The sequence below is a fragment of the Ammospiza nelsoni genome, chromosome 27, assembly GCF_027579445.1.
Source record: "Ammospiza nelsoni isolate bAmmNel1 chromosome 27, bAmmNel1.pri, whole genome shotgun sequence".
Taxonomy (NCBI): domain Eukaryota; kingdom Metazoa; phylum Chordata; class Aves; order Passeriformes; family Passerellidae; genus Ammospiza; species Ammospiza nelsoni.
In genome coordinates, this window is record NC_080659.1 from 6,331,662 (window position 1) to 6,349,809 (window position 18,148).

The following is an 18,148-nucleotide window of genomic DNA, read 5'->3' on the forward strand; positions in this document are numbered from 1 at the left end:
GTAACTCCCAAACTTCTGGGATGAATCCCAAATTTCTGTGACAACTCCCAATTTTCTGTAATAACTCCTGAGTTTCTGGGGTCCCCCAGCCCCTCAGGGCACCGTCCCCATCTCTGTCCTTGGCCCCAGCTGGGCCCTGTCCCTGTCCCACACATCAGGACATCCCTGGGGGCTTCTTCCAATATAAAAAGGACCAAAAAAAGAAACAAAACCCCAAGAGCAGCTGAGATTTGCTCCATTTAATTTCAATTGACCTCACAGGTGCCAACCCAGCAGCTTGGTGCCCTCAGGGATGTCCCTTGTCCCAAATTCCCCGTGTTCAGCCCCAAATTTCCAGCAGTCCCGAAATCCTCTGTGCTCAGCTCATCCGAGCTGTGAAACCGCAGAATTTCCTCTGGGGAAATGCAGAATTTTCCAGAGTTTTCCTCCATCTCCGCTGCCCTGGGATGTCCAGGGGCTGGGAACGCCCAGGGTGGAGGAAGAGGAGGAGGAGGAAGAGGAGGAGGAAGTCAGTGCTGGCTGTGCCCAGCCAGGGGAGCAGGCAGGGCCTGCCGAAGGCAAACGGTTCCTAAAAAACGACAGGAAAATCAACCCCAAAGGGCTCGGCCCTGCCCTTAGAAAATGTAAAAACCTGGGGGCAGCTGTGGGGCGTGGCACCCCTGGGCACAGCTGGCACCCCTGGGCACAGCTGGCACCCCTGGGCTGGGCTCAGGCGCTCCGTGGAGAGGATTTGAGAACTTCAGGTGCTTCTTGGAGAGGATCTGGGGGTTCAGGTGCTCCTGGAGAAGACTCTGGGGTCCAGCTGCTCCCTGGAGAGGATTTGGGGGTCCAGCTGCTCCCTCGAGAGGTTCAGGAGCTCCCTGGAGGAGATCTGGGGGCTCAGGTTCCCCCTGGAGAAGCTTTGGGCATTCAGGTGCTCCCTGGAGAGGATTTGAGGATTTCAGGTGCTCCCTGAAAAAGGTTCAGGGGCTCAGGTGCTCCCTGGAGAAGGTTTGGGGGTTCCTGTGCTCCCTGGAGAAGAACGGGGAGCTCAGGCTCTCCCTGGAGAGGATTTGAGGACTTTGGATACTCCCTGGAGAGGATCTGGGGGTCCAGCAGCTCCCTGGAGAGGTTCAGGAGCTCCGTGCCCTGCTCGGGGGCTCCCTGGGCACTGAGTGCCCAGCCTGGTGCCCGCTCTGGCCGGGCAGCTGCTGGTGGGTGGCAAATCCTGCCCGGACAGGGCCGAGGCTGCTGGGTGCCCACAGGAGCCCTCTTGGTGCCCACAGGAACTCTCAGTGCCCAAAAGAGCTCTCAGTGGTGCCCACAGGTTCTCTCTGTGTCCAAAGGATCTTCCTTGCTGTCTGCAGGATCTCCCAGTGCCCACAGGAGCTCTTGGTGCCCAAAAGAGCTCTCAGTGGTGCCCACAGGAGCTCTGGGTGCCCACAGGATCTCTCAGTGCCCACAGGAGCTCTTGGTGATTCCCTCAGGATCTCTGGGTGGTGCCCACAGGAGCTCTCAGTGTCCAAAGGATCTTCCTTGGTGTCTGCAAGATCTCTCAGTGCCCACAGGAGCTCTCGGTGCCCTCAGGAGCTCTTGGTGGTGCTCAAGGATCTCTCAGTGCCCTCAGGATGTCTGGGTGGTGCCCAGCCCCATCTGAGGTGCCCCTCTCCAGGGCTCTCTGCCCTGCTCAGTTGCTCTCCACCAGCTTGGCCAGGCCCTGCCTGAGCTCGCTGAGCTCGAAGATCTTCACATCCATGATCTCGGCCACCTTGGTGACCTCGTGGTGCACCCTGTCCCTGTGTGCCAGGCTCTCTGCCAGGCTCTGCTCTGCCAGCTGCAGCCGCTGCTCCAGCTCCGCGTTGCGGGCCTCCAGCTCCTGCAGGGACAGAGGGACAGACAGACAGACAGACAGACAGACTGCTCACAGCCTGAGTGCCACCCCAGGGCCCTTCCTGAGCCGGGTCCCTGTCCTGGGTCACTGGGGGTGAGCTCTGTGCCCAGCCCTGCCCGCGGGGTGAGGCTGTGGGAGGGCAGCTGTGCCCACAGGGACCCCCCAGCCCGGTGGGGTTGGCCCTGGAGCCTCCCTAGATGGGGATCCCACCCTGGATCCTCCCCAGCCTGGCGCGATTGGCACCGGAGCCGCTTTGGATCCTCCCCAGCCTGGTGGGATTGGCACCGGAGCCGCTTTGGATCCTCTCCAGGCTGGTGGGGTTGGCCCTGGAGCCTCTCCAGGCTGGTGGGGTTGGCCCTGGAGCCTCTCCAGGCTGGTGGGATTGCCACTGGAGCTGCTCTGGATCCTCCCCAGCCTGGCGGGATTGGCTCCATCACAGCCTGGGCAAAGCAGGGATGTCCCCAAGGTGCCGCCTCCCCCTTTACCTGCTCAGGTGCCACCTCCCCCTTTACCTGCAGCTTCTGCAGCGTCTCCTCGCGCTCGCCCTCGGCCTCCCAGCGGCCGCACCTCTGGCTCTTCAGCAGCTGGATCTCCTGGGGAAAATGGGGGATTTGTGATTGGCTTCTTGCAAATATTGGAGTGAATATTGCGTGTGTTAGTGTGAAAAGCGTGGGTTTATGACTGGAGGTCTCTTCCAGCCTGGTGATTCTGTGAATTCTGTGATGGAGGGAATTCTGAGCTGCCAAGATCCTGAGCCTCTCCACCCCAGCACATCCCTGTCCCTCAGAGCTCTGATAGCTGGGGGATCTGGCAGGTTTTGGGGGGTCTGGCAGGTTCTGGGGAGTTCTGGCAGGTTCTGGGGAGTTCTGGCAGGTTTTTTGGGGTTCTCACCTCATCCTTGGCCTTGAGCAGCAGCTCCAGCTCCTCCAGGCTCTGGCTCAGCTCCTCCTTGTTGTTGTCACTGGAGGAGTCGGGGGTGCCCTGAGCCTCCAGCTCTGCCACCTGCAAGGTGAAATCATTCCTGACCCCTCAATAATTCACTGCAGGGTGAAATCCTTCCCTCAGGAATCTCCTGACCCCTCAATAACTCACTGCAAGGGGAAATCATTCCCTCAGGAATTTCCTCACCCTCAGCACCACCACCATGGTCCGCCCTCCCTGCAAACCCACCTGGCTTTCACCTGGACCTGGCAGCTCCTGCTTGGAGCTGGGAGGAAAACAATTCCAGAATGGGATCACGCCCATTTTGTGGCTCAAAAAACCATTTTGTGCTCAAAAAAACCCACTTTAGAGACCGTGCCTGTGCTTTCTGCAGGAATTGTGCACTCCAGCACAGCTGGGCTGGCTCACACCCAGCCCCTGAGCCCCTCCAGCTCCATTTGGAGATCTCCAAAAGCTCTGGAGCTGCTGCAGAGCTGGGCTGAAGGGTTTGCCCAGGAGAGCTCCCCTGGAAAATGCAGCTTGGTGCCCTGGATTATTCATGAGCAGGATTCATTTTTAAAATGGTTCTGTTCTTGCTGGGGCTGCTCTGAGCTCTGCAGACAGCTCCGAGGAGCTCACCCAGACCGGGAGCAGATCCTGCAATTCCCTGAGTGTCAGGGCGGCCAGAACCAAACCAAAATTTCCTGATTTTGAACACCAAAATGTCCTGATTTTGGGACAATGATGGAGGTGTTTCACTGAGTTATGGTTTCTTCTGTGATCCTGCCAAGGCCCCGGGAATCCTGAGGGAACGCTGAGGGAGGAATGTTGGGAATAACACCGGGGAATCCTGAGGGAGGGATGTTGGAAATTCTGAGGGAACCCTGAGGGAATCCTGAGGGAGGGATGTTGGGAATAACCCCAGAGAATCCTGAGATAATCCTGAGGGGTGGATGTTGGAAATCCTGAGAGAATCCTGAGGGGTGGATGTTGGAAATCCTGAGAGAATCCTGAGGGGTGGATGTTGGAAATCCTGAGAGAATCCTGAGGGGTGGATGTTGGGGATCCCAAGGGAATCCTGAGGGAGGAATGTTGGGAATAACACCGTGGAATCCTGAGGAATGGGTGTTGGGAATCCTGAGGGAGGGATATTGGGAATAACACCAGGGAATCCTGAGGGAGGAATGTTGGAAATTCTGAGGGAATCCTGAGGGAGGGATGTTGGGAATAACACCAGGGAATCCTGAGGGAGGAATGTTGGAAATTCTGAGGGAATCCTGAGGGAGGGATGTTGGGAATAACACTGGGGAATCCTGAGGCAATCCTGAGGGAGGGATGTTGGGGATCCTGAGGGAATCTTGAGAGACAGACGCTGGGAATCCTGAGCGATGGATACTGGAGATCTTGAGGAAGGATATTGGGGATCCTGAGGGGTGGATGTTGGGAATCCTGAGGGAATCCTGAGGGAACCCTGAGGGATGGATGTTGTCAGTCCCGAGGGAGGGATGGCGGGCGTTGTCCCTCAGCCGTGCCGACCCCAGCCCCCGTGTCCCCGTCCCTGTCCCCCGGGCTCACCCGCTGGCGCAGCGCCTCCGTCTCCTCCTGGTAGGCCGCCAGCTCCTTCTTCCACTGCTCCACGCTGGCGTTGGCCTCGTGCAGCGCCGCCACCAGCTTGGAGTTGTTGTCCTGCAGGCTGAAGAACTCGGCCTCCCACTGCACCTCGCTCACCGAGCTGGGGATGGAGGGGAAAACATTCTGAGATTGGTTCTGGGATTGATTCTGTGAATGATTCTGGCATTGATTCTGGGATTCTGAGATTGATTCTGGGATTCTCTGATTCTGTGATTCTGGGTTTGATTCTGTGATTGATATGGGATTCTGTGATTCTGTGATTGATTCTGAGATTCTGTGATTCTCCAAATGGTTCTGTGAATCTGTGAATGATTCTGGGATTGAGTCTGTGATTCTGTGATTGATTCTGGGATTCTGTGATTCTCTAAATGGTTCTGTGAATCTGTGAATGATTCTGGGATTGAGTCTGTGATTCTGTGATTGATTCTGGGATTCTGTGATTCTCTAAATGGTTCTGTGAATCTGTGAATGATTCTGGGATTGAGTCTGGGATTCTGTGATTCTGTGAATCCAGCCGAGGCTTTGAGCAGCAGGCAGAGAGAATGGAAAGTGCAGAACGGATCAGAGTAATTTGGGATGACAAAACCGAGCACGCAGCCCTGCCAGAGGGGAGAGTTTGGGGCTCAGCCTCACCCCTCGGAGAGCATCTTCTTCAGCCTCTCCTTCTCGGTGCTGATCTCCACATCCGCGCTCTGGCTGCGGAACAGCTTGTCCTCCCCGGGCCCGTTGGAGCTGATGATGGGGCTGGGCAGCACCTGGGGGGAAAAACAGGTACAGGTGATGAGGATGGGGCTGGGAGGAAGGACAGGTGATGATGATGGAGCTGGTCAGCACCTGGGGGCAAGGACAGGGACAGGTGGGCACCTCCAGCAGGGCCACCTCCCTTTTCCTCCCCTTTTCTCCCCATTCCCCAGCCTCACCTGGTGGGAAGGGAGGCTCAGGGCAGGGTTGGTGAGCTCAGTTTTGTCCTGGCATTTCTCCCTGGCCACACGAGCTGCCTCCTTCACCTCCTGGAACTTCTCTGCAAACTGCAGGGGAAGGGGAGAGTCACCCTGGGGCTGGGGACCAGCAGAGTAATATAATACAAACTATATTTATATTATAGAAATATTATATAAACATATAATACACAATATATTATATAAATATATAGTGATGCTCTGCCTGCAGCCTCATTTAAAACACTTCTGAATTTCTCTCCAACACCAAAATTCAGGGATTTGATTGAGTTTGGCACTCGGGGCCGTGGGCTCAGCACAGAAGCAGCCCCAGCTCCATTTGTGGCGCCCAAACCCCTCTGCAAACACAACTCCAAAGCTGTTTTTGGAACTTTTGCACCTTGAATTCCATCCCAGCCCGGTGAGAACAGCACTCAGCAGGTGCCTGAGGATCTTCTGGAGGGGTTTCTCCAGGGGAGGGTCACTGAGCTCACCTGGGAAGGGTTCCCACAGGTTTCCCAGGTTCCTGAGCTCACCTGGGACAGGTTCTCCAGGTTCCCCAGGTTCCCAGCTCTCACCTGGCTCAGGATCCCAGGTCTCCCCATGTTCCCCAGCTCTCACCTGGCTCAGGTGCTGCTCGGAGGCGAAGCCCAGCCCGTACACCGTGTTGGCCCTGCTGTCAGCCCACTGCCCGAACTTCTGCGAGGTCTTGGTGAACGTCATGTTGGGGGTGATGGTGCTGTTGATGATGGCCTGGGCAGGGGACAGCGGGGCATCAATCGGGGAATCCATCAGGGAATCATTGATCAGGGGATTGATCAGGGAATCCATCAGGGAATTAGTCGGGGAATCGATCAGGGAATCATTGATCAGGGGATTGATCAGGGAATCCATCAGGGAATCATTGATCAGGGGATTGATCAGGGAATCGATCAGGGAATCATTGATCAGGGGATTGATCAGGGAATCCGTCAGGGAATCATTGATCAGGGGATTGATCAGGGAATCCGACAGGGAATTAGTCGGGGAATCAATCAGGGAATTGATCATGGAATCATTGATCAGGGAGTCAGGAGATCAGCCAGGGAATTGATCAGGGAATCAGTGAGGGAGTCAGGGAATCAGGCAGGGGATCAATCAAGGAGTCAGGGGATCAATCAGGGAATTGATCATGGAATCGTTGATCAGGGAGTCAGGGGATCAGCCAGGGAATTTATCAGGGAATCAATCAAGGAGTCAGGGACTCAAGGAATCAAACAGGGAATCAGGGAACCGGTCAGAGAATCAGCTGCTTTTGTGAGAGGAACAGCTGGGGTTTTTGGGGAAAAGCTGCTTTTTGTGGGGGGAAACTGCTTTTCTAGGGCCACAGCTGTTTTTTAAGGACACGGCTGCTTTTTAGGGCACAGCTGCTCTTTAGGGACACGGCCGTTTTCCAGGGGGACAGCTGTTACTTTAAGGACACAGCCGTCATTTTAGGGACAGAGCTGCCAAGCAGTGCCCGGGGCAGTGCCCACCTTGGTGCCCCCCACGCTGATGATCCTGTAGACGCTGCGGGTGGCATCGTAGAAGTAGGAGACGGTCAGGGCGTGTTTGCTGGCCGGGATCCAGTTCCTCTTGGTGGCTGGGTCGATCTGGAACACGTGGGCCCTGGTGCTGAAGATGGGCTGCTCCCTGTGGGACGGGGAACAGGGCTGGTAACCGTGGGTTCACAGGGGCAGGACTGCAGCTGAACTTTATATTGAAATTTAGATACACCAACAGGGCTGTGAATCCTGACTTTATAGGGTTAACATTTCAGCTGAGGGTCCTGATTCATATTGAAGTTAGATACACCAACAGGGCTGTGAATCATGATTTTATAGGGTTAAAATTTCAGCTGAGGGTCAGAGCCAGTTCATATTAGAATCCTGATTTTATAGGGTTTGGATTTCAGGTCAGAACCAATTCATATTGAAGTCAGATACACCAACAGGAGAACAGGGCTTTGAATCTTGATTTTATAGGGCTAAAATTTCAGCTGAGAGTCAGAACCAATTCACACTGAAGTTAGATACACCAACGGGGCTCTGAATCGTGATTTTATAGGGTTAGGATTTCAGCTGAGGGTCAGAACTAATTCATATTGAAGTTAGATACAACAACAGGAGAACAATGCTTTCAATCATGATTTTATAGCATCAGGATTTCAGCTGAGGGTCAGAACCAATTCATATTGGAATCCTGATTTTATAGGGTTAGGATTTCAGGTCAGAACCAATTCACACTGAAGTAAGATACACCAGGGCTGTTGAATCCTGATTTTACAAGGTTAGGATTTCAGCTGAGGTTCAGAACCAATTCCCACTGAAGTTAGATACGCCAGTGATAGGTTAGTGATTATTAGATGCTTAAATCTGTTGTAGAAATAACAATTTGAGCTAATTGCTCTATTATGAGCTCATTTGTGGAAGGAAGTGGAGCAAGGGAAGCATTACAGGAATTACTGGAAGCAGCAGAACAGTGCCCAGCACCTGGACTCTGTTAATCCATCACAAAGCAGGGGCTTGGATGGTGCCAGAGACCTGAGGAAGACATTCCTGACTTCATCCCTGACCCAGTTAGAGACCACTGGCCCAATTAGAGAGAAGAACCGCACACGTGTGAGGCACTAATAACCTCATTTCACACAGAGCAGGGATGGGAGGGGCTGGGCTGATGCAAATGGATTATTTTGGGAAATAAATAGAAGGCGAGAGCCTTGCGCAGCGCAGTCACGCGTCTCAGAATCGTGTGTGATTTCTGGTCTCGGCGATTCAGGGTGAGGGCAGCTGAGGGAAGGGGAAGTGCAGCAATTTCCTGCCTTGTTCCCTTCCCTCTGTCCTGGTCAGGTGCCAGCCAGCCCTGCAGGGGCTCTGCCAGGAACAGAGAGCATTATGTAATAATCACAGATCCTCTGAGCCACGGCTCTCCCAGGAAAACCCCGGGAAGCTGAGGGAAACTCAGAGGAAAGAATTCCTACAATTACTGCCTCTCTTTCTGTAACCATTTATCGAAACAGGACAATCCCTGTGGCAGGGAGGAATGAGGAAACTCCATCTTATCAGAGGGTTAATTAATTACTTTATGATACTATATTATTCTATATTACATTACATTATATTACATTGCATCTAAACTGAATCTGCCAAGCACTCAAACCACCCTCACTGTGGCTGAACAATCCCCACATTGCATTGTGCTCAGGCACAGAAAATGGTAAGAATTGTGTTTTTCCTTTCTCTGAGGTTCAGAGAATTTGAAACCCAGAAATATTCTTGGGAGGAATTGTGCCTTGCTTTTCTGCGTGCAGAGCAACGTGGGGCTATTTCCTGACAGGCCAAGGCACCAAACACCATCGCTGTGGGTGAGCAATCCCCACACTGCACTCTGCTCTGGCACAAACACAGGCACAGAAAATGAGGTAAGAATGTTCTTGCCAAGATTTGTGCCTTGCTCTTCTCTGTCAAGAGAAATGTGGGGCTGCACACTCGGCCCTGACAGGCCGAGGAACCAAACCACCAACAGTCCCCACACTGCATTCTGCTGTGGCACAAACACAGGCACAGCAAATGATGAGAATTGTGTTTTTCCTTTCTCTGAGGTTCAGAGAATGTGAAACCCAGAAATATTCTTGGGAATAATTGTGCCTTGCTTTTCTTGTGTGCAGAGCAACGTGGGGCTATTTCCTGACAGGCCAAGGCACCAAACCACCAACAGTCCCCACACTGCATTCTGCTGTGGCACAAACACAGGCACAGAAAATGACGCTGCTCCCTGCCCACCCCAGGGGCTCCCAGCAGCCTGCCCCATCAATGCCAGCACCCTGGAGCTCTCCAGGGGCTCCCAGCAGCCTGTCCCATCAATGCCAGCTCCCTGCCCACCCCAGGGGCTCCCAGCAGCCTGCCCCATCCATCCCAGCACTCTGGAGCCTCCCAGAGCTCAGCAGGGAATATTTGATTTCCTCCCAGCCCTGGCTCAGGTTTCTCCCCCTCCCCTCCCTCTCTGCCTGCATTTCTGGAGTGAGATTCTGATTTCCCAGGCTCTGTTTCCACGTGGATCACGACCTATCTTTGGCACACAGAAAAACGGATTTTTCTGCCCCTAAAGCCCCAAATGCCGGGCTGGTTTTGGGCAGGACCCAGGCGGGATTTACCGGGTTGCTGACATTGGTTAGTAGGGGCGGGAGGCTGGTGCAGTTAGTGGGGCGTCCCCTCCTCCAGCAGCTGCTCCTCGGGGCTCTCTCAGCTGCTCTGGGGCTCCTTCCCAGCGCTGCCTCCACAGGGATTCATTCCCTGGCAAGGGAAAAACCCGAAGTTATTTGTGGTTTGTTATTCCCCACGCAGACAGGCACCCGCAGGGAGCCCCCAGGGTTCACAGAGCTGCTCGTTTGCAGTGGCTCCTCAGCACTGGACAAGGTTTATTCCCTGTTGTGGGGGACATTTGGGTGAGCTGAGCACGGAGCAAACCCCCCCGGCTGCAGGGAAGGGGCCACAGGAGCCTCCAGGGCTCCCGGCCAAGCCCACGTGGTGCTGCTGATGGAAATCCCTCCTGGCAGTCATTGCTCGGGCACAGCAGCTGTTCCTGGGCCCCTGTCCGGCCTGGATCCTGTCCCTGTGTCCCTGTCCATCCAGGATCCTGTCCCCGTGTCCCTGTCCATCCTGTCCCTGTGTCCCTGTCCATCCTGGATCCTGTCCCCATGTCCCCGTGTCCCCGTCCATCCTGTCCCTGTGTCCCTGTCCATCCTGGATCCTGTCCCTGTGTCCCTGTCCATCCTGCAGCCCTGTCCCTGTGTCCCTGTCCATCCTGGATCCTGTCCCTGTGTCCCTGTCCATCCTGCAGCCCTGTCCCTGTGTCCCTGTCCATCCTGCAGCCCTGTCCCTGTGTCCCTGTCCATCCAGGATCCTGTCCCTGTGTCCCTGTCCGTCCAGACCCTGTCTCTGTCCCTCCACGCCCTCTCCAGCTCTCCTGGAGCCTCTCAGGCTCTGGGATCAGCTCCAAGGTTCCTCTGGACCCTCCCTTCTCCAACCCTGGGCACCTGCAGGGTCCAGGGGCAGCCCCAGCTGCTCTGGGAATTCCACCCCAGCCCTTCCCATCAGCTCCAGCCCGAAACACACAAAGGGCAGGTGAGGACAGAGGGACGGGACAGAGGGACACTCAGAGGGTGACAGCCAGAGCTGGGCTGCTCCCCAAACACCACCAAGCTTTCCAGAGCAGCTCGGGGGTCCCCACTCCCGCTCCCCTCCCTGAAATGCTGACTCCCCTTCCCTGCTCAGGGCCACAGCGAAGGGTGGGTAAATGAATGTGCAAATAAAGGGATAAATAACGGTGTAAATGAAACCCCTGGCACCGGGGCTGGCCTTGGCAGATAAGTGAGGAGGAGCAGAGCAAAGGCTGGGAGGACACAGATCTGGTGGCACTGGAGGGGATCCAGGGCCCTCCCCTGCTCCGGGGGAAGGGCACAATCCCACAGCCCGGGGAGATTAAGAATGACCAGTGAATATCCACTGAATGAGGGAATATGCACTGAATGAGGGGATAGCCACTGCAGGAAGGGGTTAAATGCTGCGTTTTTAACACGTCCTGAGCTGGAACGTTTAGCCTTGCGTCTTATTTTAAGGGTAAGGAAGGGGGCAGTTGTGAATTGCTGCAACTTCTTTCAGTGGGTATCCACTGAAAGAACCCCTTCTTTTAGTGAATATCCATTAAAAGCACCCCTGAATTTAGTGAATACCCTTTAAAATCAGCCCTTCTTTTAGTGGATATCCTTTAAAAGAACCCCTTAATTTAGTGAATATCATTTAAAAGCATCCCTTGTTTTAATGGATGTCCGAAGAGGATCCAGGGATCCAGAGAAGGTCCCAAGGAGTGTTTGCTATCTGTGATTTCTTATCTGTGATCTGTGAATTTTTTTATCTGAGATTTGTGATGTTATCTGTGATTTGTGATTTCTTATCTGTGATTTGTTATCTGCTATCTGTGATTTGTGATCTGTTATCTGTGATCTGTGCCCTCAGTTGTGGGTCTGGGCAGAGCAGCAGTGCCCCAGCAGGGCAGGGTGAGGAGAGTTGGGGACACGGTGACACAGGGCCAGGAGGGACAGATGGCACCGAGCAGGGCCAGCACTGGCACCAGGCTGTGCCCAGGGAGCAGCGGGCACGGGAGGTGCCAGGGGCTGGCAGGGACAGGAACCAGCCCTGCCACAATGTCACACGGACTGTCCTGTCACAGATGTCACACGGACTGTCCTGCCACAGATGTCACACGGGCTGTCCTGACATGAGTGTCACACAGCCAGCCCTGCCACAATGTCACACAGACTGTCCTGCCACAGATGTCACACAGACTGTCCAGCCCTGCCACAGTGTCACAGGGGTGGGCTGCCATGGGTGTCACACTGTCTGTCCTGTCACAGATGTCACACAGGCTGTCCTGTCCTGTCACAGTGTCACACGGCCTGTCCTGCCACAGTGTCACACGGCCTGTCCTGCCACAGTGTCACACGGCCTGTCCTGTCCTGCCTCAGTGTCACACGGGCTGTCCTCGCTGTCCCCGAGTGTCCTGGCCTGGGCTCTGCCCTCCCACCCTCAGGGGCCTCTCCCTGAGCGGGGTCTGCAGGACAGGGATGGGCGAGGGGGACAGGGATGAGAGGAACAGGACAGAAAGGAGAACAAGACAGGAATGAGTGTGAGCAGAGCAGCAATGAGAACAGCACAGAAATAAATGAGAGTGAGCAGGACAGAAGTGAGAACAGGACGGGAATGAGTGTGAGCAGGACAGGAATAAATGAGTGTGAGCAGGACAGGAATAAATGAGAGTGAACATGACAGGAATGAGTGTGAGCAGGACAGGAATAAATGAGAGTGAACATGACAGGAATAAATGAGTGTGAGCAGGACAGGAATAAATGAGAGTGAACATGACAGGAATGAGTGTGAGCAGGACAGGAATAAATGAGTGTGAGCAGGACAGGAATAAATGAGAGTGAGCAGGACAGGAATAAATGAGAGTGAACATGACAGGAATGAGTGTGAGCAGGACAGGAATAAATGAGTGTGAGCAGGACAGGAATAAATGAGAGTGAGCAGGACAGGATGAGCCCAGCCCTGGCCGTGCTGAGTCAGCTGAGAGCCCAGCCTGGGGCTGAGCCAGGCTCTGCCTGCCCTGCCCGAGGGAAAGAACCCCCAGAAATCCCAGAAGGAAAATCCCCAGCAATCCCTGAGGAGGGGAAGATCCCCCAGCAATCCCTGATGGAAAGATCCCCCCAGAAATCCCTCAGGAGGGGAAGATCCCCCCAGGAATCCCTGAGGAGGGAAAGATCCCCCCAGCAAACCCTGAGGAGGAAAAGAACCCCCAGAAACCCCTGAGGAAGGGAAGATCCCCCCAGGAATCCCTGAAGAGGGAAAGAACCCCCCAGAAACCCCTGAGGAGGGAAAGATCCCCCCAGCAATCCCTGAGGAGGGGAAGATCCCTCCAGCAATCCCTGATGGAAAGATCCCCCAGCAATGGCAGCCCAGGCCAGGCCAGGCCGAGCCCAGCACCCCACGGCAGAACTGGGGCACAGAGCGGGGCTGGGAGCCCAACCCTGCTCCTCCTCCTCCTCCTGCTGCAGGGCTGTCTGTCTGCCTGCTCTCCTTTTATCTCCCTCAGCAGCCCCGGGAGCTGCTGCCTGTCTGTCTGTCTGCCTGTCTGTCTGTCTGTCAGTGCTGCCGATAAATTCAGCCCCAGCTCCTTCCCTCTGCCTTCCTTCCCCCCAAATTCCAGCCCCTGCAGAGCCTCTGGGGCTGCAGGAGAATCCCTGACCCGATCCCTGTCCTGGGCCTGGAGCTGGGCTCGGGTGACCCCATTCAGGATATTCCACAGCCCAGGATATTCCACAATTCTACCCAGGATATTCCATAGCCCATATCCACAACCCAGGATATTCCACAATTCTACCCAGGATATTCCATAGCCCATATCCACAGCCCAGGATATTCCACAATTCTACCCAGGATATTCCATAGCCCATATCCACAACTCAGGATACTCCAGAATTCTACCCAGGATATTCCATAGCCCAGGACATTCCACATTTCAATCCAGGATTTTCCACAATCCAGGATATTCCATATCTCAGGATATACCACATTTCAACCCAGGATATTCCATATCCCAGGATATTCCATGTTTCAACCCAGGATATACCACAACTCAATTTAGGATATTCCATAGCCCAGGATATTCCACAATTCTACCCAGGATATTCCATAGCCCAGGATATTCCACAATTCAACCCAGGATATTCCACAACTCAATTTAGGATATTCCATAACCCAGGATATTCCACGATTCCTCCCCGGGACGCTGAACTGCAGAAGTGCTTTGGGGGACAAGGTCTGGATTCCAGAAATGAATTTAGGGCTTTGGGAATAAAGTTTGGGAAGATGGATTTGGGGGTTTTGGGTACAAGGTTTGGGTTCCAAACCAGGATTTGGGGTTTTGGGTACAGGGTTTGGGTTCCAAACCAGGAATTTGGGATTTTGGGTACAGGGTTTGGGTTCCAAACCAGGAATTTGGGATTTTGGGTACAGGGTTTGGGTTCCAAACCAGGAATTTGGGGTTTTGGGTTCCAAACCAGGGTTTCCCCTCCCCAGGAGGGTTCCCAGGCCGTGACCTTGGCCAGAGCAGCTCCAGGAACAGGATCCGGCTCTCCCCCATTCCCTGGAGGTTCCTGGGCAGCTGCTCCGGCCCAGGGACAGCCCCAGCAAGGTCACACACACCCCCAAGGCTTCAAACCCCAAATAAACGGATTTTTCTGGAATTCCGGAGCCTCCCGGGTGTCCCCTTCCTCCTCCTGCTCTGGGACACAAACGCTGCTACCGCGGAATGAAAATTTAAAAAAATTAAAATTTAATTTAGCAATTAAAATTTAAAAATCAAAGCCAGGCTGCAGCTCAGGAATTCTTCAACGATCCCAGAAAAAAAACGCCTGGCAACGGGAAAATGAGAATTAGAGAAACGGGAAAATGAGAATCAGAGAAACGGGAAAATGAGAATTAGAGGAGTGGAGATTTAATATATTAACATATTGCTTTAAAAATAATTTAACTAAAAGCAGCTCCCTGAAGGTGATTTTTAAATCTCCTTTGTAGCCAGAATTATGGAAATCGTGCTGGAATTTCAGAGTTGTGGAAATTTAAAAAAAAAGGAAAGGGGAAAATTTTTAAAAAGAAAACCAGAAAATTTTAAAAAAAGAAGAAAAGGGAATTTTTTAAATAAAGGAAAACAGAAAATTTTTTAAAAAGGAGGATGGTAAGTTTTAAAAAAAGAAAAGGAGCCCCCAGGAATGTGATTTATCCAAAGCCCAGGCTGGGAGGGAATGATCTGCCAGGATTCCTCCAGACTCGACCGCACGAGAAACTCCAACAACGCCGGGTCCGAAAAGCGGCTGAGGCTGAGAGCTGGGACGGGAATCAAACCCAGCCCGAGCTCCTGTCCCGCGCCAAAATCCACTGAAATCCACCCAAAATCCACCAAAATCCACCCAGCGCCACATCCCCGCAGCAGGACCTCAAACCCCAAAACCCCAAACATCCAAATCCCAAACCCCAAATTCAAACACCAAAACCCCAAACTCTAAAACCCCAACACCAAAATCCCAAACCCCAAAATCCCAACACCAAAATCCCAAACTCTAAAATCCCAACACCAAAATTCCAAACCCCAAAATCTCAAATCCCAAACCCCGAAATCCCAAGCCCCACAATCCCAAATTCCAGAATTTCCCTCCCGTTCGCGAACCGAACCCCGGGCAGTTTCCAGCAGCTCCCAGCCCCAAGCACAGCCGGGATCCATTTTCCTGCATCCAGAGCCGCCACAAACCCCACAAAAACCCGAAATTTGAACTCCGGGAAAGTTTTCGGGCGCAGCCCCGCTCCAGCCCTCCCGGTGCGGGTTCCGCAGATCCCGGAGCTTTCCCCTCCGCAGGAATTAATTTAAGGAACTTGCAGCAGCTCGCCCTCGGCCGCCTCCCTGCCCCAGGAATAAAAGGGAGGCGAAACTTTGCAGCTGGAGCGCGGAAAAAAAGCGATTTAACCCTCGAGCTGCCGTCCCCGCCGCCTCAGAAGCGATGAACAGCGAAATAACAAAGGGAAGAACAAAAGCGGGGCAGGGACGGCGGCCGCGGCTCTCACCCCATCCCCGCCGGCACCGCTCCGCTCCCGCCGCCGCCTCCTCCTCCTCCTCTTCCTCCTCCTTCTCCCCTTCCTCTTTCTTTCTGTCTTTCTCCGGATCCGGATGCTCTTTAAATTTCCTCCGGAATTTCACTTTGAAGCGTTGCAGCTGCTGCAGCTGCTGCTGCTGCTCCGCGGCACCGGGAGCGGCTCCGGCACCGGGAGGGGCTCCGGGCGAGGCTCCGGTACCGGGAGCGGCCCCGGCGCTGCTCCGCGGTTCCCTCGCTCCGTTCCAACGGGGCAGGGAGCGGCTGGATGGAGCCGGTGCCGCTCCGAGCCGTTCCTCCCCCCGCCCCGAGCCTTGCCCCGAGCCCGGCCGGCCCGAGCTCTTCGCTGCCCTCTCCCGGTCCCTGCCCGGTCCTTACCTGATCCCTGCCGCTCCTGCCCGGTCACTGCCCGCTCCCTGTCCCTCCTGCCCGCTCCCTGCCGCTCCTTGTTCGGTCCTACCTGGTCCTGCCGCTCCTGCCCGCTCCCGGTCCCTGCCGCTCCCTGTCCGCCCCCTACCCGGTCCCTCCCCGCTCCCGCCGCCCCGTCCCGCTCACGTTTGGCCGCTTTTCTTCTCCCGACTTTATTGGCGGCGGGGGCGGCACCGCCTGCCGGGACAGGAGATCGGGGCCACCCTCGGGGCCACCGCCGGCCGGGACCGCGGCTCTGAGCCCTGGAAGTGTCAAAAGCCCCCCGCCTCTGGAATTCAGAATTCCACCCTGGCAGCACCAACACGGGTGTGATAACCTGAGTGATAACCCAGACTGATAACACGGGTGTGATAACACAGGAGTGATAACCGGGGTGTGATAACCCAAATGTGATATCCTGAGTGAGGTAACTCAGGTGTGATAACCCAGTGATGATAACCCTGGTGTGATAACCCAGTGTGATAACACAAGTGTGACAGTGTGATATCCTGAGTGTGATAACACAGGTGTGATAACACAAGTGATGATAACTTGGGTGTGATAACCCAAATGTGATATCCTGAGTGAGATAACCCAGGTGTGATAACCCAAGTGTGATAACTGAGATGTGATAACCAAGGTGTGATAACACATGTGTGATATCCTAAGTGAGATAACCCGGGTGTGATAGCTCAGGTGTGATAACCAGGGTGTGATAGCTCAGGTGTGATAACCCAGGTGTGAATCCCCCCCTGCTCACACTCAGCCTTTCCCTCCTCCCCATCCTGCGCTGTTTTCCCTGTGCCAGGTGTCACCCCTGGCCCCGGTGTCCCCACCCCTGTCCCCACCCTGTCCCCATCTGTGTCCCTTGTCCCTGTCCCCACCCTGTCCCTTGTCCCCTCCCATTCTGAGTTTGTTTGAAACCAAACAGAAAATCTCCATTTGATGCTGGATTTCCCCTCACCCTCTGTCACTTCGTCTGAGTTAAACACTGACAATGTTGAGTAGAAATAGTATTTATTGTTATTTTAGTATTCAGTGTTATTTTAGTATTAAATATAAAAGTTTGAGCGTTTCAATGTAAACCACTGAAATTTAACCTCCTGCAGGGACCCCCCCATCTCCTCCTAGAGCACAAGAACTCAATAAACCCCAAGATCTGCTGCTTTTAACCCCAAAATTCCTTTTTTTCCCCCCACACCTGCTCAGAATTCCTCTCCAGAACGGCCCCTGAGCCACTTTTCTGTTCCCAAGGACAGAAATTCATCCTTCAGCACTAAAAATACCCAAATTCACCTTTCATTTTCTGTTTTAAGCAGCTCATTAAAGGCTCCCCGTGCCCCTGAGGCCGCTGCAATCCCGGTTTTACCCTGGTGTGCTCTAGCAGGTTACAAAACCTTGAATTCCAGGAGTTTTTAAGGAGTTATTGATCAATCCCGTTAATATAAAATACTGCTGTGTCCGTTAATATCGAACACACGAATGTGTCCACACTGAATTTATGTTAATGACGCTGCTAATGAGGGTATTTATATTTTTCATCAATAATTACTCCCAAGACCAGCAGTTTTACATGAAAGATTTGGAATTCCAGAGCCAATATTTGCAATTTTTAGAGCCAATATTCGTAATTCCAGAGCCAACACTTGGAATTCCATGGCCGACATTTCTAATTCCAGAGCCGACGCCTGGAGTTCCGGAGCCCATATTCGGCATTCCGGAGCCAACATCTGGAATTTCAGGGGCAACATTCGGAATTCCGGAGCCAACATCTGGAATTTCGGGGGCAACATTCGGAATTCCGGAGCCAACATCTGGAATTTCAGGGGCAACATTCGGAATTCCGGAGCCAACATCTGGAATTTCAGGGGCAATATTCGGCATTCCGGAGCCAACATCTGGAATTTCAGGGCCCACATCTGGCATTTGTGGCAGCAGGAGGTGCAGCCGCTCCTCCCCCAGTTCCAGCCCAGCCCAGGCAATTAGCCCGGCTTAATTGGGGCAGGTCATTAATGAGAGCTCTGAGCAGGAAAGGGGCGGGGCAGGAGGGTCTGCCCTACTTGGGGGGGGACAGGGACAGACAGAGGGACAGAGAGAGGGACAGGGATGGGGACAGGGATGGGGACAGGAAAGGGACAGGGAGAAAGGGGACAGGGGACAGAG

General features: G+C 54.0%; 1 protein-coding gene across 2 annotated transcripts; it reads right to left on the reverse strand.

Moving 5' to 3' along the window:
* Window positions 1–224: 224 nt before the first annotated feature.
* Window positions 225–15,575, reverse strand: HOMER3 (homer scaffold protein 3). 2 transcript variants are annotated; one of them, XM_059489620.1, is made up of 10 exons: window positions 15,552–15,575; window positions 9,533–9,671; window positions 6,876–7,032; window positions 5,983–6,114; window positions 5,344–5,451; window positions 5,057–5,178; window positions 4,367–4,523; window positions 2,762–2,872; window positions 2,383–2,463; window positions 225–1,855 (listed from the first exon to the last, which is right to left on the reverse strand). In XM_059489620.1, the coding sequence occupies exons 2-10, from the start codon at window positions 9,544–9,546 to the stop codon at window positions 1,667–1,669; spliced, it is 1,071 nt and encodes a 356-aa protein (XP_059345603.1). In that variant the 5' UTR covers window positions 9,547–9,671; window positions 15,552–15,575; the 3' UTR covers window positions 225–1,666. The 2 variants fall into 2 exon arrangements, with proteins under 2 accessions (XP_059345603.1, XP_059345604.1); XM_059489621.1 differs by lacking the exon at window positions 9,533–9,671 and having other exon boundaries at window positions 15,552–15,572.
* Between the last annotated feature and the right edge of the window lie 2,573 nt (window positions 15,576–18,148).

Bases quoted from the DNA above. Each gene is read 5' to 3' on its own strand.
- HOMER3 (XM_059489620.1), bottom strand. The intron at 6,115-6,875 runs GTGGGCACTGCC...TCCCCTGCCCAG, and splicing joins TCAGCGTGGGGGGCACCAAG to GCCATCATCAACAGCACCAT. The intron at 2,873-4,366 runs GTGAGCCCGGGG...TTCACCTTGCAG, and splicing joins CGGAGGCGCTGCGCCAGCGG to GTGGCAGAGCTGGAGGCTCA.